Consider the following 16606-nt stretch of genomic DNA (forward strand, 5'->3'; position numbering starts at 1 on the left):
TAATTGCATTTTAACAGCAGGATATTACTTCTGGAAAGCTAAGCTTTGGGAGAACAAAGATTGCTTGTAAGTGAGTCATCATTGTACCCATGAAATGAAGTAGAAAAGCAGTTGCTTTTTACTCTCTTCCTGTTATCCAGCCTGAACTTTCTCATAATACTGTCTTTCCACTACTGGATTACTTTCTTCCACTGAGATGGAAACTATTTCTAGCATGGAGGCCACAGAAAGGAGTAGCAGTTAGGCAGCCCTTCATATCTCTACCTCCTCTAACAATCCAGGTAGTCTCTTAACAATTTCTCACTTCCCACAAATACCATCTCCTTGTGCCAATTTGGTGATGGCCTCCAGCTCTTTTCATATGATTTTTGTACGCCTCAGTCCTGCCCCATTAGCAAAGGGGAAAGGTTTTACGCAGGACTGATATGCTGTGATGAACATGTGTGCCAGAATTGCGTATAATTCATCATCAAAGTTGTTTCAGTTCTATTTCAATCTGCTGTCTGTTGACCATGATACATCTGAATTGGTAGCTTTGGTATAAATTATTTATTATTTGGTATAAATTATTTATTTTCTAAAAATAAAATGAGAAAAAGAAATATTAGGCCAGTACTTTTCACTGTTAGCAATTAGTATTGCAGTAGTTCCATTTTTCCAACTTTCTGACAACTTTGAGAACTTGATTAGAATAGAGAGAATATCTTTTTTTGTCATCATTCAGCCGAGAGATTTTCCTGTGTACTGTTTGAGGAGTCCTTCCAAGCACTTTGAAGATAATTGGCATGGCTAATGATGTATTCTGCTAATAGGGAATTAGATTTCTTAAAGGGAAGTTAGACCAAGGGTCTGTCCAGAGTCCAAGAAGATTGTGCTATATTTTTATCATCAGTAATTTGCTAGCATTTACCCTTACTGAAATCATGAACAAGTTGTTTTTCTTCTTCTTTTCTGACTCAGGATATTGCAGACAGTAAAATTATAAGTTTGGCCTTAGTGACTCTTCCTACTGAGAAAGAAAACTGGATTGTGGCAGGAACTCAGTCTGGTTCTCTGTGGGCAGTTAACACAGAAGATGAAACAAGAAGGCATCGTTTGCAGAAAATGTCAGATTCTATCACTTGTTTATACTGTAATTCTCTTTCAAAGCAAAGGTATAAATGAATTTTAAATATTTTTGGTTACATTTTGAAAATACTGCTAAATGGAGGTGTTTGGAAAATGACATCTGTACACTCTGCACTTTTGTTCTCACAACTGCTTATTTTGCCTTTCCACTTAGTTTTGCTCCCAGTGTAACTGGGGACTGCATTCCTGATCACAGGGGTTGTGTTTGCTTTTAGTGGTTAATTGAATACTTGAAGTACTAGAGACCTTTCATTTTAATTTGTCTTACCTGATCAAGGCATTTCTAGAATAAATTACTTTCTTTTATTTCAGCAAACAGAAGAATTTCTTCTTGGTAGGCACAGCTGATGGCAGACTGGCAGTTTTTGAAGACAGAGCAGTAAAGGTAGACTTGTTCTTTGTGGTCTGTTCTACAGAGTGCTATCAGTAATATCTAAAGCAGCTACCAAGAGTAGCTTTATTTCATGCCACTTATTTTTTAATTGCTTCTCTAAAACTAAAATTATTTTTCTACTGCAGTCTGAGAGGAACTGCACATGTTTTATAATAATTGCTTTAAACAATAGAGTTAAGAGGTGAAAAATTCCTTTGAAAGGCCTGGGAAACTGGCTAGAGGCTGACATTAATGGTTGTTGTTATGAATATTCTAACAGTTTTAATCTCCTTTATTTATTGCTGTAATAGCTCCTTTTTCCTCTCATTTAGTAAATTTTTGTGAAACAGCTATGTTCAAGAATAAAATATTGTTTTCTGTAATCAGAGTTCTGCTCACAGAACAGATGAAGAAATGCTGGGAGCTGTTTATACCAGCTGGTACCTGAAGGTGTTTAGTTCCTGACCATATGCAGTTGAGAGCGGTTATGGAGTTGCAGTGCATTTCAGAACTAGATTATGGTCCAGTGTAGGACATCCTCAAAGACATGGATGTGACTTTCCAACCAGTTCTTGAATTGTGCCAGGGGTTGTAGAAAGTATCAGTCCCTGCTCTGGCCTGTTTCTGCTCACAGGCTGTCTCCTATGAGACATCTGTGAAGTGAATATGGTGCTTTTCAGTCAGTAACGTTCTGGAAATATTCTGAACCATCAGAAAATCTGGATGTGCAAATTTAATTCAGCAGGCTGTGGGGTCTTGTTTTAACAAGATTCTGAATGTCTGCATCCTCCTTGTTTCTAATGCAGAGTATATTTTTTCTTGCAGTGTAAGGGTGCTACACCTTTGAAGATACTGACTATAGGAAATGTTAGCACACCCCTGATGTGCTTAAACGAATCCTCATGCTTATCTGAAAAAAATGTAATCTGGGGAGGCTGTGGAACAAAAATCATTGCCTTAACCAGTGACTTCTCTGTTCAAAAGCTCATTGAAACAAAGACAAGTCAACTGTAAGTTTTTTATTTTTATAAGTGATATTATTTGGCTCATTTGTTTTCATTAAAGATTTCTGACAGTACTTTGATGTAATGTCTTGTTCTAGAGCTCGTTCTTTGAGTTTGCTTGTTTCTGTTCTTTTCATAATGCAGGTGGAGTATCAGTGAGTATTGTCGAAAGTATTTGTTGCTGCTTTTAAACAAGGCAATACATTTTTACCCCATAAAGGATTTATGAAGTTAATATCTATGCAACTGATCAGTTTTCTTCTCCAGTTGCATTAGTCCAGGCCCTGTTTACTTTACTTAGAATTACACATACATATTCATCACAGTATTTGTCCTTCCATGTTTGTCAGTATGATATGTGTGCATATCTTTGCCCTATATATATATTTAATCATGTCTGATTGCTGACTTCTCACTATTTAGAAATTATTGACTGAGGGTTTGGGAGTCTTTGATGTAATTCTCACATGGACAAATCCTACTCTGAAATTAAGAGACGTTTTTCCTGAGCAGGGAAAACAGTGTTTGATGAGAAAGATTTATTAATAGACTTTGAGCATTAATGTGCCTCCAAGGATGTCATCAGCCTAACTCTGTTACTGTGAGAACTTATGTCGAACTGTAGGAAGATTAAAGCAAAGCCTTTCAGTTGTATCTTAGCCTAGTTTGGTTTTAAGGCTGAATGAATCTGCAAGAATCTGAGGGAAACTAGTCCTAGTCATAGTAGTCAAGTTTTTCTACTAGGTATTTTCCGTGTATCTAACTGGAGTTCTTCTCTCTTCTAGGTTCTGTCATAATGCTTACAGTGATGCAAACATTATTTCAATAGCAATAGACAAATCCATCTACTTGGCAAAGAAAAACAGCCATTTTGTGGAAATCTGGGACAAGAAGACAGAAAAACTTTCTGAATTAATTGACTGTGCACATTTTCTTAAGTAAGTGTTTTCTTTCAGAGTTGTTGGCCTGGTAGATAGGAAGCTGAATATCAGATTGCCTTCTCTAGCATGGTACCCTAACCAGCCAGAGGTAAGGGATTTGCCCAGTTTGTTGGGCAAGTGGGGATTTCCTATCTTGGTTTTTTGCCCAGAACTTCAGAATATTCCAAGCAGAATCCCATTTTTTAAAGACCCTTACTGTATTTCCCAATTTCTCTATGATGTCAAGAAGACTCATTTAGCTCAAGAAAGAAGAAAGTATTTTGCTGTCCTTCAGGTGCTAATACTAATCCAGTTACTTCCTGCATTCCCTGAACAAGATGTCTTTTCAGTGCACAAATTCAGGAGGAAATCAGATTTTTATTAACTGTGACAACTTTTTCATTTGCATTTAAATTGATCCTCTGCCTTAGCATGCCACATCCATTTCTTTTTATGGTGAGGTTAGGAGCAGGTGTAGGTGTGCTCTTCCCACTTTGCTGTGACATTAACCTCCTGCAAACTGGGGGAGAACAAAGAAGTGTACCTGCTTCCTATTTAAAGGTCTTCTGAAGCAGACCAGATGGCTCTTAGAAGTCAAATAGTTTTCATACCAGTTTGTTTGCATGAGAATTTTGTGAATGATTGCTTAAAAGTCTGGTATTCAGAGAGTTGCTTTAGTAGCTGCAGAATAGGGTGCCACAAAATTCCAATACCAATTCTTTCTGTACTTGTAGGAACAAAGTGGAAAAATTAAATAAGGAATCAAAACATAAACTGGCTTATTCTGGAAGAGTGAAGACAATTTGTCTGCAGAAAAATACTGCACTGTGGATAGGGACAGGAGGAGGACATATCTTGCTGCTTGATTTGTCAACACGTCGTCCTGTACGAGTTATAGACAAGTTCTGTGATTCTGTTCGAGTCATGATAACAGCTCAGCTGGGTAAGTAAAACCATCAGGTGATGAGTACTTTGAAATCAGTGCTAAGGTTAGGTTTGCTGTGTCCTGTTTGTTACGGTGTTCCAGGAGCAGATTAGCATGATCCATGGTATGCTCATTCATTCTTCTCCATGGCTGTCATTTTCCCTCAGTGTCAGACTGTTGGGTGTAAGCTGAATACCAGCAGGCTGAATACCCGTGCCCACATAAAGCAGCAGTTCTTCCCTGGCTTGTCACTGGTCTGCACATGAACCCCCCACCTTCAGTGCATCCTTGTGCTGTGCTTCAGCACAGCTCTCACCATCCTGTCACGTGGTCTCTTACGTGTGTCTGCCTGTGTTCTTTCTCCATCTCAAGTGTTACACTTCTGGCTTCTCTCTCTGTGGGCCATGTTGGATTTTAATTATTTTTCCTTCATTGCTTATTGCCTAGTTTTCTTCTCCCATTCTCATTCAAGAGTGGTTCTTTTAGATTTGGGTTACAGGCAGATCACAGCAGAGCTGGGAAAGTGCTGCACATCTGGACTTGGGGTGTGGACTTGTGCTGCTCCTGTCATCAGGAACAGTTGTTTTGAGCTGCTGTAGGCAGACAGGAGTTGTGGGGTTTCAGTGGTGACCATGAACAGCCATAGGAATGTAGCTGAGGAAGGGGCACTCCTTGGCTTTTGAAAGTTCCTTCACCTCTACACTGTCCTGCACCTCTCCCAAAAGTAATAAAGGCCATATCAACTCAAGTTTGTGGTACTGCTGTAGTGATTACATTCAAAATACACATTACTTCAAAAGTACTTTGTGGCACAACATACGGATTCCCATCACTTTCCACTGTGTTTTGGGAAAAACTCTGGAGTTTCCCTGTCAGTGTTATTTAAAGTGTGTTTGCTGTCCAAAAAAAAAAAAAAGACACAGCAGCTGTTGTGAATTCAGCAGCACACTGTAGTCCTGATAGCAAATATCACAGTTTCACAGTTGCAGGCTGTGGATATTTTCTCCTTACCATCATGAACTTACTCTGGGGACTGTTTCTTCCTTTCTTGCACCAGAAGAATCCATCAACTACAGTTAAGTCATAGTGCTAGCAGTGTTGTATGAGTCAAAAATACCTCATCTTCCTCTGACTTGCCTTTGCCTGAAACAGCAAGTGTTACAGTCTGTTCAGTGCTCAGCTGTTAATGGTGCCTACTATAGCACAGCATTTTTAGTCCATCTAGTCCTGATAGCTACAATGTTAGTATTATAAAGGGACATTTTATTTTTAGCATTTTGTAAAGAATAGTTACTATGAAAACATAATAATTTTTGCCTTACTGCTATTGATAGGGAAAATATATTGTATAGAGTAGTGTGATTTAAAAAGCCTTGAGGGTCAGTCACCACAACATCTTTAATCAAAATTTTATTTATAGAAAAATTAATATTCAGGAGAAAGACTTTAGCTGCGCTTGCACAAATCTCAAGAACAGCAAATAAGATTGATATATGCAGTTTGATGTGTACTTTTTTCTTTTGATCATCTTTTTGCAGCAATTGTTTATAGGGCTGGGATTTTTTTTCCTAAATTCAAGGACTTGGTTTCTACTGGAATCCGTGAAAATGTCACTGAGGCTGCTGAGCGGTTCTTCAACAGTACCACACTGCTTATGTGAAATAAGAGAAGACAGAGGGAAATATTTTTGTATGAAATAGTTTCATTTAAGGTTAAAACATATAATGTCAAGCAGAGGTAAATAATTCAGGAAAAAGAGATTTCCAGACTTTGAGACATTAACCTTATCTGTACTTCATATATGAATATGGAAATACAATGTCATTTTTCAATTCTGTCACCTAATACATTGATGTTCAATAGGCATGAAACTTACTATAGAGAATAATTTAGATGTAAATCTGTAGTTTATTTTGCAAGTGCAGATTTAGATTTCTATATAGTAAGACAGGACCTAGGTCTAAATAAGAAACATTATACTTAAGTTCCAATCACTTTTGTAAGGAGTATGGATAGGACTGGCTACAGAAAAAAAATTAAAGTGGTGAAAAATCTGAGCATGGAGGATGTGTATGATTCCCACCATCCTTCATCTACTATAACCAGATTTACATCACTTTCAGAGGAGAATATAGTGCTGACCTCCTCGGAGCAGGAAAAACCTCTCTCTACCTTGCAGAGGTCCCGGAGCCCACTAGAAAACTTCCAAACTGCACTTTCACAGTTCAGCCATACTCCAGTCTATTTACCCCAGAAAATGTTCCCCTCCTCATCTGTGCCCTGGGAGTGTAAGGCTCCATGTATGAGGAGGTGTGAGGTGCAGTACTGCAGCTGGGCTGTCTGCACAGTGGGGGCTGTTCCTTCCCTGGCCTGATTCTGACCCAGGGGCATAGGCTGGGTCCTGTATTCCTCTACCAGCTTAAAGCCAAGGGCTTTCCACCCTCATTGTGTTGCCAATAGGAACAGGGAGCTGCCGTGGCAGGAGAACATGTGACAGCTTCTATCTATCTTTGCATAGACATGTCTTGTTGGAAATAAGCAGGAAGTTGACATTGAAACACTGCCACATTCTGTTTATCCCTTTGTGATCCAACCACTCTTCCTGGGTTTTTTTTTTGCATTATTCAATAGGCACCTTCTTACAATCTATCCCCTATTTCCACTTCCCACCCATATGCCATCATAAGTTTAAAACTTCTAGTTCATAATTTTTCTCATTCTTTGTCATATTTGGTTGGTTTGGTTTTCTCGTAACTGAACTGGTTACTGGTACATTCTGCTGTGCACTGGGACTTCATTGGCAGCCTGTCCTTCTGCTGTGACATCTGTTTCCTGTGACTCTACCATCTCTGCCTGTGCTGTATAATAGGGTGCTTTGTTCTTGGGCTTGTTCAGCAGGCTGGTCAGCTGATCCTGTGCTTATGCCTTGGAACCCTGATAAACCCTGACATTAAATGGAGATGGGAACTCTACTGTCTTCATGTTTGGGTTTTTCATGGTTAGTGATTTCGAATAAAGGGTCCAGTTGATTGAACTCTGCTTTCTGTCCTCTTAGTGCCTTGATGTCATCTATTCTTTCTGTCCTTAAATTACAAAATTGACATTAAAATTAAGATTTTATATTTTATTTCTTTGAAAAAGGGAGTCTCAAGAATGTGGTCCTTGTTTTGGGATATTGCTATAAAAGTGACACCGAAGACAACAAATACCACAAAGGTACCTGAATTGTGTTTTATTAACTTGTATTATTAGTGGAGTAGACACTATTGTGCTTGACTACTCACTGAGAGTGAAGAGTTGATCATCATTTGACATAATTTTATTGAAACACTATTATTAAATAGTTTTTGGTTTCTTTTGCATATCTGGGCTCATACAAACTAAAAGTAACTTCCAAAAATGGATCTGAGGAAGCCACTGTTAGAAGGGTACAATACAACTTGTTGGGAAACTGTATTTGCAGAGTAAATGTCATTGTCTAATTGGAGAATGTATCAAATGGATTTCCAGAGGTGTCTGTGCTAGGTCAGGAATCCCCAATGTTTTCATGAGTGATGTGGATGAAAGAAGAGTGAATGTGCTTTTCAGATCTGCAGACAATTTACAGCTAAGACAAGCTCACTGGAGGGCAGGATTAGAACTCAAAGTGACCCGGACAAACAGAACAAATGGTCCGGAAGGAAATAGGATACAATTCTGTAATGACAAATGCAAGACTTTTTATTTAATTAGGAATGATCCATTGTACCAGCCTGAGGAAATGATCAGCTTAAACAGCAGTGCTGCAGAAAAAGGGTCAGAATTGATGGGAGGCTGCTTATGAGTCAGCCATGTCATGTGGGTGCAGAAGAGGCGAACACCACTCTTGCACCATGAAAGGGGTGCCTGTAAGACATGAGCTAATTCTTACACTCTTCTGAGTGCTGATATGGTCTCTGCTGGAGGAGCCTAACCATTTGGAATATTGCTGAATGATCTGGACTAATAGGAATAGTCCAGAGGAGACAAATGCAACCTGTGAGGAAATGTTACAGGGAGTTAAATTGGGTAATATAAATAAAGCTTAGAAAGGACATGATAATAGGCTTCAAATATGTAAATGAAGAGAAAGAAAATAGAGACTTCTACATATTCCCTGTGGGTAGGATAAGCACTAACCAGTTTCTGTTACAGCAAGGGAGATTTCAGTCAGACATTGGTAAAAGCTTCCTGACAATTAGGATAATAAAGTGCTGAAAGATAGAAAATCTTCATCTTCGGATTTTTCTAAGAACAGTTAAAGTTGATGCTCTGATCAGTGCCCTTCTTCACCTTTCTCTCATCCCAGTTTCAGTGACTCCTAAAAATGTGGCAAAGATAGTATACAGTTAAGAAGGGCAAGTGTAGATGAGCTGACTGAAATGAGTCAAACTTTAGAGCACTGGGGTTTATACTATGGTATTCCCCAATTCCTGTAACAAAAAGAACATTTATTGGCTTACTAGCATTTTTATTTTATTTAAGAGGGACACTAATTACAGAGAAGAATCAGAAACTCCAGAATCCTTGGGACCTTAGTTTGTAAGCCTCGACTCATGTTAGTGTTCTCAATTATCTCTCTTCCACTAACTCCAGTGTGAATTCTTCATGAATAAAGAGTTGTTTGCATGAATGTAGATTGAAGAAGTGACCTTTTCTCAGTATATTCACTAGCTTATGAAATCAGTTTTTATTTTACAGTGAATGGGGTTTGAGTCTCATAAGCATTTTGGGGTATATCTGCTTGGAAAGATAGAGATGAAATTCTAGCAGGTACCTCAGTATTAGCATTAGCTGTAGCTCAGGTCAGTACCTTAAGGCCCACAGAAACCAGAAATGGTTTTTCAAGTACTTTTAAATGGGATACTCTTAAATTTAGGAACTGGAATCCAAATCATTGTGCAAGTACAAACAGCTTGTAACCCGTAACTGCATCACCTCACACATGAAGTGTCATGTAACTTGTCGTCTGGGTCCTAAAAGTCATGCTTCATGGGGTGAATTTATGAGTAATTGAGAACAAGCAGATAAGCAAAATAGTTTCTAATTATGCAATAACTCATCTCTGTTGCAGTTTTCAAATTTTCTTTTTTTTTCTCCAGAGTTACAATCCTGCGTGTCAGTGTGGGACATTAACCTGCCCCATGAAGTGCAAAACCTGAAAAAACACATAGAAATGAGACAGGAATTAGCAGAAAAAATGAAGAGCTTTTCTTTGGACTGAAAAGTCACCCTGCAAGTGCCATTCTCTTTTCTAGTCTTCCATCCTAACATACTGTGCAATATTTACAACTTCTTCTTCCTGTCATTTTTAACCTAAACCAGGAAGAAAATTACCATGGGAGTATTCATAGGATACCAAGAAGAAATAAGTTATTTGTAGTATTTGAAAGGACAGAAAACTGTTGAGAATTTCTGATTCTAAAATGTTATCATGTATCTGTTGTTTACCTGTGAAGTTCTGCTCTCTGCAACTATGGCTCAACTTCAGTATAACATTGTTCATCCAGTTTTTAATCCCAGTTAAACTGGGAATAAGCCAGGAGACTATAAATGGCTCTAATTTACTTCATTATCTCTACTGAGTTGACACTCTAATAAGAAGCAACATTTAAGCCTCTGTGTGTTTACTGCAGTTTGCATGTATGAGTTTGCTCTTATGATTCATGGTTTAGTAATGTCAGAGCTCATGACCTTATGAAAAACATCATATTTTATCTAACAGCAGTGTTTAAAGGAATATATTATGACTACATTACTCTTTGAAAACAACAGGCAGAATTATCTGTGTTTCTTCCATGATATTGACTTTTTTTTCATTATGACCAGCAACAACCCCATTGTGCTACAGTAATAAAATAGCTCCGAATTAAACACCCTGACAGGCTCCTGCACGTCGGTGTCCTCCTGCAGCGCTGCAGTCTGCCTGCTCCTAGGAGATGCAGTCACACCACTGGGAATGCTGCCAGTCACGTAGACCTCTTGTGCAGCTCTCTTGGAAGAGAGAAGAGAAAGCACAGGGTGAATGCCCTGGTCTAAAGGCTGCTATGACTTGCTCTTAGTCCGACTTGCTTGTTTGCTTACCTCAGTGTAAAAAAAAAAAAAAAAAAAGAAGCTTTGCTTTGATTTTTCTCACATGCAAAGTTTCCACTTACTCATTCTTGTTTGAATTTATGTTGTTATTTTGGGGAATAATCAGGGGAACCTTGAGGAGTGTAAGAACTGGCTGCCTCTTCCAAATTTGTTTCTACACATCATCATTCAAGAGACACTTTTTGCTGCTTTCTGGCTGTTAGTCCAAGCTGCTGCTTGCAGCCCCCACTGATCTGCTCTAAGGAAGTGTCTTATTTCTGTCTACCTGAAGACAGATGCCGTTTTCTTTTTTTGATACCAGAAGAATCTACAGCGTGCTCCCAAAATCTCAAAGAGTGGAATATCCAGAGCCATTCCTGAGTCTATGGAGCTGAACAAGGTTGAGCAACCAAAAAGTTCTCAGTTTTTTGTTGTGTTTTTTTTTTTTTTTTAGAAAATTACGTACTGGGACAACTGCATTTCTTGTGGCCAACTCTAGCATTGTTCTATTTTCTGCCAGTTGTGGAGTGCATACTCAGGATTTCTTTCAGATATGCATCCCAGTTTTTATGTATTCTTATAATCTGTGTACTGAGAAGAATTTTCTATTTATATGGGATTTTATAACTCAGAAAATATATATTATCTTAGAATGAATATGGCTTTTTTTAAAAAGAAAAGAATATATGCATTGTAATTAAGTTTATCTGTAAGTAATTTTGAAATGTAAACCTAAACATTTTTATTAAAACTGTGCTTTGTTAATAATGTAAGTCTACATTCTCATCATTGAATTTTTAAGAAGGGGCTTTTCTGTGCAGATTTTGTGGCATTTAATTCCTTCAGGGTGATGCAAAATCCTGGCTCTGTAGGTGTTATTGACACAGCTGCATTCCCACTTGTGCTCTGGCTCAGTGCATGTCTTGAGCCCTTTTCCCTTCCCATTTGTCTTCTACTTCCTGTTTCTGCAGCCCTTCCCAGAGATAGGAGGTGACCTGTAAGGAGTTCTGTCCCTGTGGTCATTCCTCACCTCTCCAAAACTCTGGATAACACTGATTCATAGACTGAATCAGGTCATGTATTCAGTATTACAGGAAGGGCAAGAACAAAAGAAACAGCAGCCAAAAGAGAGTCAGGAGCTCATTGCAAACTTGACTCAACTGGCCACTGTTGATTTATCCGTGGTGAGAGAGCAAAATTCTGTCATGGTGGTAACCAACAGGGACTGTTTAGCAATACAGCACTCATCCACACAGAGAACAGTGATCCCACTGCATCCTCACCAAATACCTTCTAGTACTGCAAGAAGATATTTAGAGAACATCTTGTGTTGGTGCTTCTTGTAGAAGCACTCAGGGACTGCCATCCCTTCCCCAGCTGGCACCTGCCACCAAGGGCAGGAACAGCACCATTGAACCATGCACTACCAGGAAACCTATTCACAGAAACATCTCTACTGACAAACTAAAAGGAGAGAGGAAAAAAAGAATATCCATAACTTTGTGTTCACTCTGGTTTCAGTGGACCTGTTTGAAAACCAGTGGAAGCTGATCACATAAGAGAACAAGCCCTAGCAGATGTAGTTTCTTGCATAGGATAACATCCAGCACCTGAAAACAGGTAACCCTTACTCAGAAAAGAGCCTGTTTGCTCATGGGAAACAAGCATGTGGTGTGGTGTGACTGAGCACCTGAACTGGGATGGGTAATGAACCCCATGTCCCTCAGTGCAGCTAAAGGGTGCTGGGGTTTAAACCTAAAGACAAGGAGACTAAACGTACACAGTGAGCTGAATGCTTGATTGGATACTGCTAGGGGGTTTTTTTTAAGTACCCTTCCCCTTCTGTGCTACTGAATTTAATTAGAGTCATTCTTTTTTATTGGTTGCTTTGCTCTGGCAAATTACATATGCAGATTTGCTTGCTCATTAATTTTAACCTGATTTCTTTTACAAGCAGTTCCTGGTCAATCCCACTGTAAACAAGCTGCACAGCCTGATTTAAAGCACTTTCGGTATTATGTCCCGGCATTCCTCTTACTCTGAACTCTCATACTGCCTCTAGTGTCCCATATTATTACCCTATTACTTCTGCATGCACCACTTTGGGGCAAAACTGGGACACGAAAGGGAGGAGAGAGAATGAGGCCTCTTAGGTGTAGCTTAACCCCCAAATGTGGGCATTTGTCATTACTGCCACTTACTAACCATGCCCATCCACCTGCAGCAAGCAAGACAAATAATCCATTCTACAATAAATGCTTCAGATACCAGAGACATGAGAAACTAGTAAGGAAAAACAATGAGTCTCAGTGAATGAGGAAAAGAGTGACAGTCATATTTTTCTATTAGTCTTTCAAGTAGAAGAGCATATGAACAATTTTTCCCACTTATTTTCTGGCTTTTGTCATTAATTTAAAAAAAATAAATCTGCAAACAGCTCCCCTTACCTGCCTTAAGAGAACCAAATTTTCTGATCAGAACTAGCAAGCGTTCTGTTATTTCTGTCTCATTTAGTTCTTCATCCATATTATGAACTCATCCCAGGACTGTACTGATCTGTACATTCTCATATAAAAGCCTTCCTCATGGCCTTTGAGCAGGTATAACTCACTGGCTGCCAGCATACCATTTTGGTAACTTTGCCAGGTTCTTTTTTTGTTAGGTAGGCATGTGTCTTTGGAACAATTAGTTTATAAATACAGAGTGGCATAATCACATGACAATGGAGAATCATACTTATTGCATATTTGTATTTTAAAATTCATTATTTCAAGAGGAAGAAACCACAAGATGTATTAATTATTGTTGCATTAGCAAAGGGAAACCTAATTTAGCAAAAACTTAGAAGTGAACCCTGGTGAAATTTCTAACAGCTTCAAGAATGTTCTTTGCTGTACCTGTGAGATGTGTAGGCACTGTGAGGACAGCTGTGCCTCGAGCTTTAGGCACCTCAGCAAGGCTCCTCAATCCTTACACTGGTACTTGTTTAATTAAGTAGCAGAATTACAAGAATTATCAAATCGTGATACAACTTTTTCCCCTGCAGTGACCTCATGCTGACTGGTACCTCCCTTTTTACATGGGTTGTTTGGACTGAGCAGTAAACTGGAATTATTTTTTTTTTAAGTTATTAAAACTTACGATACACTAATAGATCTATTTTTAAAACGGTAGTTTTTTTGAACTATACCAATATGATTCTAATCATATTGGTATAAAACATGATGAAAGTCAAAAAGCAAGTAAAAGCCTTTTCTTTTTTCCCCTTTCTTCTGTGTTGGTTTGCCTTTCCTGCTGCCAGAAGTTTAAGTGCTGCCGTCAGTCCCTACAAAGGCTGTCACTAATTAGTGAGGGGAGACTTAAAAACCAGTGTGCTGTCTCTGGCGTACGTGATTGTTTACTTCACTTCTGCCACAGCCCATGAGTGTCACTGACCTGAAAAGTTAAAGCGGACAGAAAAAGGGGAAAGAAATTAAAATCTCCTGGGACCATTCCAGTGTTCTGCCTTTTTGGAACCATTTTTCCCTTGCCTTTTTCCGTGCTTTTCCCGTGCCACGTGTTGGCACCGGCTCCCGGCGGCACAGCTGTGCCTGGGAGAGGGGCAGGCTCTGCTGGGGGGGCTGTGACACCGCTGCCATCCAGCCGTGAAGCACGGAAACCATTCTGCAGGAAAGCGAGAGGAGAGAGAAAGCAAGGGGGTAAAGAGTGAAATAAATAGCAAGCAGAAGCTGGCAGCGTCACTGCTCAGCAGCCGAGCCAGCAGCCCTGTGGGGGCCGGGGCCCGGCTTTGGTCACGGATCCCCTCAAGGCTGTCCCAGCAGCGAGGTCAGGGCAAAAAACGGTGCCAGACGTGGGGTGGCCAAACGGTGCCCGGTGCTCAAGGATGCCTGGGCAGAAGCGAGCAGGCTGGAATCTCCTCCAGCGACGTGGGGCTGCATCCCACCAGGAGCTTCCAGCTTCTCCTGGGCCAGCACCTGCCGTGCCAGAGCACCCCGGCTTGCCCCGGCCGCAGCTCCCTCTCTGGGGCACCCCAGGCCGGGCTGGCCCTGCACCACCTCGCCTCTGCAGACCTGTTTAACGGGGCTGCAAAGGGGACAAAACCCTTCACGGCAAGCTCCCTTCTTAAGGGAAGGATTACCCACCATCAGTCAGAGCCGGAAAGCAGAGGCCCCGCGTCAGCCCCACACAGTGACGGCGTGAGCACTGCCTCAGCCCACAGGGTCTCACAGCTCCAGCACCGCCTCCTCCTCCCCTGCCCCCGCAGCTCGCAGAGCCCGGCCTGCACAGGACCTGCCGTGGGCACACAGCGTGGTGGGACAGGCCATGTAGAAAGCGACCCACGGAGCGGCGACGGAAACACCTGGCGCTTTTCGCTATAAATACACCAACGTAAGGTCGGTCATTCTCTGTTCTGCTTTTTCTTGCCACGACACCTCAGCAATTGCCTTGAAAACATCTGTTTTCTGTGGAGTTACAAGAAACATCCACCCCCGCCACCACCTGCCAGGCTCCTGGGCTCTGCAATTTGGACTTTAAATCAACTGATCTAAGGCTGATGCCCAGGAATTAAAATTTCACACCAGTATCCTCAGAGATCACAATAAATAAACATTTTTAAAAAGCTGCAGATCTGCTCTCAAAGCTATGAGCCCTTGGATGAGCAGCAGCAGAGGCTGCAGCTTGCCACGCAGAGGGTGGATTCAGGTGCTGCTGATGGAGAACTGGAACCCAGTCCATTCCCCCTGAGGTGATGCTGGCCATGTAAAAAGTATTTCCTCTCTCCACAAGCCTCCACAGCCTGCTACGGTGACCACTCTTTTGCACTAGTCAAGCACCATCAGGTTCAAGTGAAACTCAAAGGATGTGGTTAAATCCCATATGCATAAGTAAAGGTTTAATGAGCTTCTTATTATTCCCGTGAAGTTCAAAATTTGCAAAGTGAATTTCTGAACTTCAAGGAGAGGTGCCCACTAGAGCCCACCCTCCCGGCTGAAGCAGAGCAACAGCAGCACCTGATGCATGGAGAGGCAAAGGCTGGGGCTACCCTGCCCTGTGCAGTGGCCCTGCTCAGTTTAAATGACACCATTGTTCACAGTCACTGTTAATAAGCAATCACCAGCCAGGGAGCTAAGTAATTTTCAGATATTATCCATAAGTTGAAACTCAGCTTCCCCCCACTTTTTTTTCTTTTCCAAAATAGTCCTAGGTGCTGAGCACACTCCAACTAGAAAATCTCAAGGCAGAACACACTCTCAACCTTGTAATTAGAGGAAAAATTGAAAGGGAAAAAAACAACCCCAAACCATTTCAGTTCCATTTTTATGGCTATTACGGCTAAACCCAGGAAGGGACACGAACGCCTGGGTTTTGCAGGGACTCGGAAGCAGCTGGTGCAGAGCAATTGGTCCTGCTGAAAGAGTCTGAAATCCGCTTTGCTGGAGCTGGGGATGGAAGCAGGGCAGGGGAGTGCAGGGTCCAGCTCAGAAGAGCATTCATGGCACCTCCTGTCTGTGACTGTGCAGGCAGAGACACGAGCACGGCCGCATGGCTGCAGGAGCTCTGCTCGTCCTGAACCTGCCCAGGATCTGCTTGCCATGGCCTCTTTCCCCCAGGCCACACCAGCGATCTCCTGACCCCAACCCAGTCTGGCTTTCTGTTTTGTTTTTCACAATCAAATTACTCATCCTGCAACTCTGAACATTTCTACATATATACACAAAACAAAAAACCCCAAAACCAAGCCACAGTCAGAGTTTGCTTGAATTTTGCTATGTGAAAACTCCACAGGATGCATGTTCTCGGAACAAGCCTTCAGCTCTCACCCAGGGAACGCTGCACTACCCAGCCTTGAAAGTTTGTGTTTTGATGAATTCATGGACCAGCTCTCACAAAACTCCTCTGGAAGGCAGGGAAAGGTGACACCGTCTTTCTCCTGGGCAAGCACTACCAGAAATGCTTTGGAAAGGATGCTAAGCTATGGCAGAAGGAAAAGATGAAGTATTTCACATGCTTTTAACTAAGCCGGCCGAAGTGCATGCCAGTGCTCTAGCAAGGTGTGCAAGGGCAGATGGTGGACAGACCTACACCATCAAACTCTTGCCAGAGCACAAAAGGCAGCAGGCAAAGTCCCTTAAGGTCTCTTGAAGCATTAACTACTAAACATTAA

General features: G+C 41.1%; 1 protein-coding gene across 3 annotated transcripts in view; it reads left to right on the plus strand.

The window, feature by feature from the left end:
• Positions 1 to 11165, plus strand: part of LRRK2 (leucine rich repeat kinase 2) — a 64515-nt gene extending 53350 nt beyond the window's left edge. For all 3 annotated transcript variants that reach the window (XM_082280884.1, XM_082280885.1, XM_082280886.1), the window contains 7 exons: positions 961 to 1154; positions 1441 to 1513; positions 2327 to 2511; positions 3291 to 3443; positions 4160 to 4368; positions 7492 to 7566; positions 9471 to 11165. In XM_082280884.1, the coding sequence (XP_082137010.1) occupies positions 961 to 1154; positions 1441 to 1513; positions 2327 to 2511; positions 3291 to 3443; positions 4160 to 4368; positions 7492 to 7566; positions 9471 to 9592 (1011 nt within the window). In that variant the 3' untranslated portion in view covers positions 9593 to 11165. The remainder of the gene's footprint in view (positions 1 to 960; positions 1155 to 1440; positions 1514 to 2326; positions 2512 to 3290; positions 3444 to 4159; positions 4369 to 7491; positions 7567 to 9470) is intronic.
• The last annotated feature ends 5441 nt before the right edge of the window (positions 11166 to 16606 follow it).

The sequence above is a fragment of the Coloeus monedula genome, assembly GCF_965178545.1.
Source record: "Coloeus monedula genome assembly, chromosome: 4".
Lineage (NCBI taxonomy): Eukaryota > Metazoa > Chordata > Aves > Passeriformes > Corvidae > Coloeus > Coloeus monedula.